The following is a 6,704-nucleotide window of genomic DNA, read 5'->3' as shown; positions in this document are numbered from 1 at the left end:
ACCAAAGCCGGTCGTGAGGGAGAGAGGCCGCGGAAGTGCAGCGGAAGATCGCAGTGGATTTTTTTCTTGCAATCAATCCAGTCCACATCCAGTCTACAATCCTACGCAATCCGTATAATGACTCGTTGGAGCGCGCGTTCCCCTACGTTTATACTGCTATTTTATTTCACAGTGCATTTCTTTCCTTCCACTCGTACGAGAGGTGTTACCTTTATTACTGGGCACCAGTGTTTTATCGGTTTTATTAAACACCTAAGGACATCAGTGGTCGGCTCTTTCCGAGGAAGCATTGGTTCTCGGGTTGCAAGACCGCATATGAATGTGTGAGTAAACGCCGTGCCGCTGAAAGTTCGGCCGCTTCGGCCTTTCTCAAGCTTGTCGTCATCGTCGGATGACGCCGTCAGTTGATGTGGCACACAGGTGTCGGCCTCGTCATCGTGTTTTTCCGTCATGTTTTGCGGCGCTTACCACGTTGCGTACCCCAAGAGATCGCAATCAAAGACCCCCGCGGTGTTCGATTTAGCCGGTACCGGTTCGTCAATACTGTAGTGCCCCGTGGACCGCGTTTTTTTTTTTTCTTTTATTTATTTTTTTTTTATAAAAAGGAAGAAAAAAACAAAATTAAACAGATTTCAGTCCCCTCTGGTTAAGTGCAAAGAAACATTCGTAAAGAACAACAACGCTACGCATACATTTTTTTTTTCTCGTGTGTTGTGGCAGCGAGGCAAGCGGCAACATGAGATAGAAGCTCTGTGTAAAGGCTTGAGTACACAAGAGGGGATAGGTAAATGAAAGCAAACATCCAGATTCGGTAACCACTGAAGTGGGTGAAAGTATGCAGGTGGTGTGGTTCTGTAAGAAAATGGTTCTAAGCAGAGTGTGAAAAACAAAAGAAAACTGGTGCACCAATACCTCCTATATAAGTAGGGTTCTGCGTTTTCAGTTAAAGGCCGACATAAACTTCGCGCTTTCCACTTTTGCCCGCCTCGTCCTTTCTTTTATCCTGATATCCTCTCCAGTTTTTACCTTGCCCCAACGTGGCTCCCCCGGCGGCTTAGGAAAGGGGAGCGCTAAGGGAATTATCTTCCAAAAACCGAGGTTGTACGTCGGTCTTATAAACATGTGTCGAAATTATTTTTTGAGAATACGGTTTCAACTGAAAAGAGGTCATTATTTGGTATGGCACAGCTAATAGACGTTTGGAGGGGGGGTGTCATCATATGACCTTGTGACGCACTTCCCTATTCAGTAGTCATTAAGTCATTCACCTTTAGGAACATCCTTCGTTATGCTAAAGGTGGATTTAGCAGTGACCAGCTTTTGGGGTTTAAATTTTTATTCTTTGTGATGGCGTTTTGTGTGCCAAGTTCGCTTTCCTTTGAAGTTGGGATTTGGATTGTTTTCATTGTCGGAAATGTCCCATTACTTCTCAACGTATGACGACATATTCAAAGTTTCTGTCAGAACCTATAACGAGATATTGGAGTCAATGTGCCCGCCAACTTGAAGAAGAAACTCAGTCGGAAGAAGCATGAGTGAAACAGAGACAGTAAAAATCCCTGAATATAGTGCTATCCTCAATGACAGCAGCATTTACCACCTTCAGACCTCATTCCCTTCACAAGCCTAATGAGAACTGTTTATATCTAAATAAAACTTAAAGGTTTTCCTGTACTTTTGGTGCCATTACAGGCACCTGCATTGTTGCGCTGGCATTTATGCATAATGTGATCTTTGACTACAACTTGAAACCCATGGGTTCTTTTGCAGAATCACCGTTAGCAGGGGTGCAGAGCAGGGGTGCTCTGTTCAAAAATAGTCAGAGTTGTGGCAGCCAGCAAGAATGACCCATGTCAGTCATAATGTAACACCTGAGACTGTGGTGAGGATATATTAAGAAACCTTCAAGTCGAAGGAGAAAACAACAAACGAGATTGTCTCCATGTCCCCCGGCCCAACTGCCCTGCTTGCCTGACGTCACTGATCCCTGCAAAGCGGAGGGTTGCCTTTGCCACAGATACGCTTGCTTACCCGGCACCACCATGTGGAAGCCGAGCGCACCTTTTGTCCGCCACCTTCGTGTTGTGCATGCTCTCATTAGTGGAGCCTATACAGAAGTTGTTCATCATACACTTCTCTGCAGTCTCAGGGTTTCAAATTCAAAATTAACGTCGATCAAAGCAGTTGCGAGATTTGCCGTCTTTTTATTCTCTTTGGATGTTTTGTCTCCTTTAAAACTAACTCGGGTTCATGTTGTACCTTGATGTACACTGCGTGACACAATGAGGAGAATCAAGACATTGATACTTTTTGGCATTTGAGTTGTGTAGATTTCTGTCCAACACAAAATTTTACAACTTAAGTTGGTGTGGCACAGACCCTAATGTCCTGAGAGATATTACCCTAATGTCCTGAGAGATGCCCCACACCCGAAAGATAACCCGCCGCCCATTTTTGTTTTCAAAAACACCGAAAGATAGCAGAAATAGTGTTACTTAGCCAAGACGGGAAATAAGCCAACATTGCTGACTGGAAAGGACAGTCGTCTTTGGTTCATCATTTCTTTTTGCAATCAAAGTTTGGCAGGTCACAGAATCTAAAACTAGCATTTTTTAAACTTTTTTGATTGCACACTAAAAGTTAACTTACTTTCTTCACCGGATTTGCTTTCGATTTTAGGTGTGCTATCTCTGCAGATATTATGGTAGGATGGCAACCTCTTGGTTATAATTGAGATAAATAGACTGAACAATTTTTTATGTTCATTGTAAAAAACATTTGCAAATATTTTTCAGTGTTTTCTTCAAGAGCTGGTCTATTTTGTCCATTCATTTTATGCAAGCGTTAGAAACTGTGATTAGTGGTAAAAAAATGACTAATAGGCAGAAAAAAACAAAAAACGAACTAAAACTATGAAGAGTTCAACTTAATTGACAATTTGTAGACACTGCTATAATGCTGCATGTTTATGATATGACAGTGCTTACAAACGATAGACAATGAGTCCGAACACTCGTCAAAGACTGAGCCTTTAGTTTTCTTCTTATCCTGCTGCCCCCTGTGTGATGACGAAAATTGAAGTGTTCTGAAGCAAAATGTTTCCTCCACGAGGATGGCAAGTTGCTGTCACTTCTTTTGGAACATTCAGTCGACATCAGCCGACAGTGTAGTTTCGAACACTGCCATTCAGCTCTTACCTTGAATAGGACAAGCATTGTCATCACCTGTGGTGGCCGACTAACTTACTTAAAGGCAAACTATGTATTTGAAATTATGCATTTGAGGAAAAACAATTAAATTGTCTTCATTTGGTCTCCAGAATCACAAATATCAAAATTATATTTCAGATTGATTCTCCCAGTAGCCACCAGAGCACTTTCAAAATTATGTGGAAGCCCTTCCTTCCCGGCTTGTTCGGTGGGAGGAGGTAGTCGCGACGTATTATACAAAGATCTCAACATCGCCGCGCCTTCTGCAACCGTTCCCCAAGCAGTCAGAAACGCTGCACGCGTTTTCTCACTAGCGGCATGCGGAATGTGTGCTGCTTGGGAGGGAGTGTGACGTCGCAGTCACCCAGCGGTTGGTTTTTGTGTTTTTTTTTTACATCTGTTGATATGTTTGGGTTGAATGCTTGTGATATTCAAATTCACAGGACAAAAATATGCTAGGTTTCACCTCTAACTCATTTTTTTAAAGAAGCCCTTTAGCTTCCCACTGTCTTCATGGTCAGCGATTCCATTGATTTGGGACGGGCAGGGTGCTTGATTCTAAGTAAGATTACGCTCCTGATGAACGTCTAAGAAGGGAGGATTTCAACAAAAATGGTCTTCGCTTAGAGCCAAGATTTTCTAGATTTGGGTGTTCTTCGGTTTTAACCGATTTTGTATTTTTGTCAGTGGCAGATGTTTGTCTGTATTTTTCGGTTTGGACCGGACAGTGAGCGGCATAGTGATGGCAGAAACTGGCGACTGGGTGCTTTTACTAACTGTGTCAACTTCCCCTTTTTCTTCCGAAGCTCTAGTGGCCTACGGTGAAGTACCTTGTGTCCTGGACCACCTGCACAATGAGGCTGCTCTGTTTGGCAGCTGCATTGCTGGTGCTCTTAGAACGAGGACAAACCCAGCAACATGATCTCACTGTGGCTGCAAATGAGGGCGCCTCGGCTGAACAGGAGAGGGAACAGGCTGAAGATGAAGAGGACGAACCTGCTCGCCATTTCAAGGCAACTCGAGAGTGGCAAGAGGTGCAGCCGGGTGAGTTAATACAGCTGACATGGGCTGCGCTGACATTGCAGTAACGGCCCGCTCTCACTATGTTTTTTCATTTCAGTGTGTTTGTTTGGGTAGGCATGAGCAATCGGCTTCTCTTTGCCACGTAAGATAAAAAGTGCCATGTAAAATAAAAAGGCAAAAGTGCAGATGCACTTTTGCCAAATTACCTAAGCTCCAAGGAGCACGCTGTATATAAGATTTCAAGTAAATAACTCCACTAATGCACACATGCGAATTGCCTTTTGCTTTAGAATAGTAACTGCTGCATATGCACACTGCACATGCAGCATGTGTAACAGTACTTGCAACATGCTTCTTTGTAACATAGCAATCGGTCTGTTGATGATGGGTATGTTTATTTTAAGGTGAGGTCCTTCCACGTGGTGTCCATGTGCGACTCGACCTTGAAACGGGAAGAAGGGAAGCGAAGCGTCTTGATGATGAAGAGCCTGGGGAGAGCCAGAAACGCACAGATGTTTCTAAGGAAGGTCGATTGCTCCTGGAGGAAGCCAAAGATGACTCTTCTAAGAGCTTACCTGTGAGTAAGGTGTGAAAAGTTCCAACATGTTCCAAAATCTGGCACCTTAGTAAATTCATGAAATACTAGCTGTTAAACGGGAACCAATTGGGTACATTAATGACCTTGCCTTTTTAGTGTAATGCGGCCACGCTTTCCAAACGTGGCCTGCAGGCAACCGGCCTACGAATTCCGGTTCCCGTTTTTTGAACGCTAGAAATGGCATGCGTCATAGTGATCTCATCTTGCCGATTCACTTTTGCTGGAAAAGTAGGTCTGTTCCTCAACGTGTTCATAGTTTATTTTTATCTGTGTTCATCTGCTTTTTGTTTCACTTTTTTTTTATGCTTCTTAGCTTTTTCCCATGTTAAACACCTCTACAACAATTCTGCTACTAGGCTGCGAGCACGAGCTCTTCATTGAAGGATGCATCTCGGTTGCGCAAACTCTCGATCATGCAACTGCCAAAGATAAAACTACAAAATCAAAATTCACGCCTACAAAAAAAAAAAAAAAATCACCATTAAGTGACAAGTATCTTTTCAGAGTATAGGTAATAAAAATCGTCAGGAAGAATTGTCAAATTAACTGATTGTTTTTCTGTACACATTTTGAGCTTGGTCAATTCCTGGGTGAATTGAGCCAAGAAACGACCCGTACTTGCACTCTTGTTCTATGTAAAATGCCACCACGTTGGCGGGGCGGTGTCATTTTAATTCTCTTTATCGCATCAGGTCAGGGTCGAAAGCACTCGTATATAAAAAAAAAAATAAATCTGAAGATGCTACTAGCAAAACCGAGTTTACAAAAAGCATAGAGCACCAGGTCTCTCTCTTTAACATATTTTGCCCCCCCCCCCCCCCCCCCCCCCTTTGTCTTACATTGGCCCTCTACCTTTCCGGGGTGGAATATCTGGCTCCCACACTGATTGCGCTATTTACCATGAGATGAATTATGATTGCAATTTTTCCAAGCTGCAAACGGACATTAATTCTAGGGCAGTTTCATTTGAACTCATGCATACAAAATACAAAGGTACATGGTGTACCTTTCTATTTTTCTTTTTTTTTTCTTCAAAATTTTATATGATGTGATGTATGCTACTTGGGCCGTAGATTTTCTCTTCTTTATTTATAAGGAAAGTCGACTGTTTTATGGTGTTTATTTATTTTTCAAAAATTTTATTTTGACAATTTGTTTTGTATAAACCAGGGGTCTCAAACACATTGTAGTGTGGGTGCCAGATAGCCCACCCCTGAAATGTCGAGGTCCAATCGGAAAAGGGGGGGGGGGGGGGGGGGGGGAAATATTTTAACATTTTGAGATTAAAAAAAAAAAAAAAAAAACCATTAATGCTGTTTATGTTGGAAAGCAGCCGGCTCTCCCAGCGACACTCAGAGATTTTCCAGATAAGAAACCCCGAGCTTTCTGCTTTTTGTAAGCTCGCCGTTTTGCCAGTGACATCTTTTGCTTTGATTTGTATATACGTCTACTTTGGGACCACAACTGATGTGGCAAGATTTAAAACGACAATGTGCTGGCAGTTTTCGATAGAACTAGAGAAATCACACTGTTGTTGTTGCCCTGTCGCACATAGGCTCAGCAGGCATGGAAACAAATATCTCCCCATATGGCAGTTTTTACTTTCTTGACAATTTTATAGCAGCATTATACGAAAATACTTGTAGTACTGTAAATGTATTTCCTAACGGCCAGAAGCCCGAGCACATAGCTTTATCTTCGGCAGTTGCTTGTGCTGAGCGAGAGTTCATGTTGCCGAGGTGCCTCTTTGTGCAAAGCTCACACTTGATAGCCTACCGTAGTGAAAAAGCCATTTGTATGAGAAATTTTTTGTTTCCAATAGACATATATATGTATCATACAAGATATATAAGAACATATACAAACTATATAAG

General features: G+C 42.5%; 1 protein-coding gene across 5 annotated transcripts in view; it reads left to right on the top strand.

The window, feature by feature from the left end:
• Positions 1–26: 26 nt before the first annotated feature.
• The window catches only part of LOC8050572 (nucleotide exchange factor SIL1), a 42,441-nt gene continuing 35,763 nt past the window's right edge, over positions 27–6,704 (top strand). For 3 of the 5 annotated variants that reach the window (XM_042287284.1, XM_042287285.1, XM_029993525.4), the window contains exons 1-3: positions 27–323; positions 4,016–4,253; positions 4,637–4,809. In XM_042287284.1, the coding sequence (XP_042143218.1) occupies positions 4,064–4,253; positions 4,637–4,809 (363 nt within the window). In that variant the 5' untranslated portion in view covers positions 27–323; positions 4,016–4,063. Of the gene's footprint in view, positions 324–4,015; positions 4,254–4,636; positions 4,819–6,704 lie in introns of all 5 variants that reach the window. The other 2 variants (XM_029993524.4, XM_029993526.4) reach the window with 2 other exon arrangements.

The sequence above is a fragment of the Ixodes scapularis genome, unplaced genomic scaffold, assembly GCF_016920785.2.
Source record: "Ixodes scapularis isolate PalLabHiFi unplaced genomic scaffold, ASM1692078v2 PGA_scaffold9__187_contigs__length_104089568, whole genome shotgun sequence".
Lineage (NCBI taxonomy): Eukaryota > Metazoa > Arthropoda > Arachnida > Ixodida > Ixodidae > Ixodes > Ixodes scapularis.
Note: the sequence above shows the minus strand (reverse complement) of the source record. Positions and strands in the feature narration are given on the sequence as shown.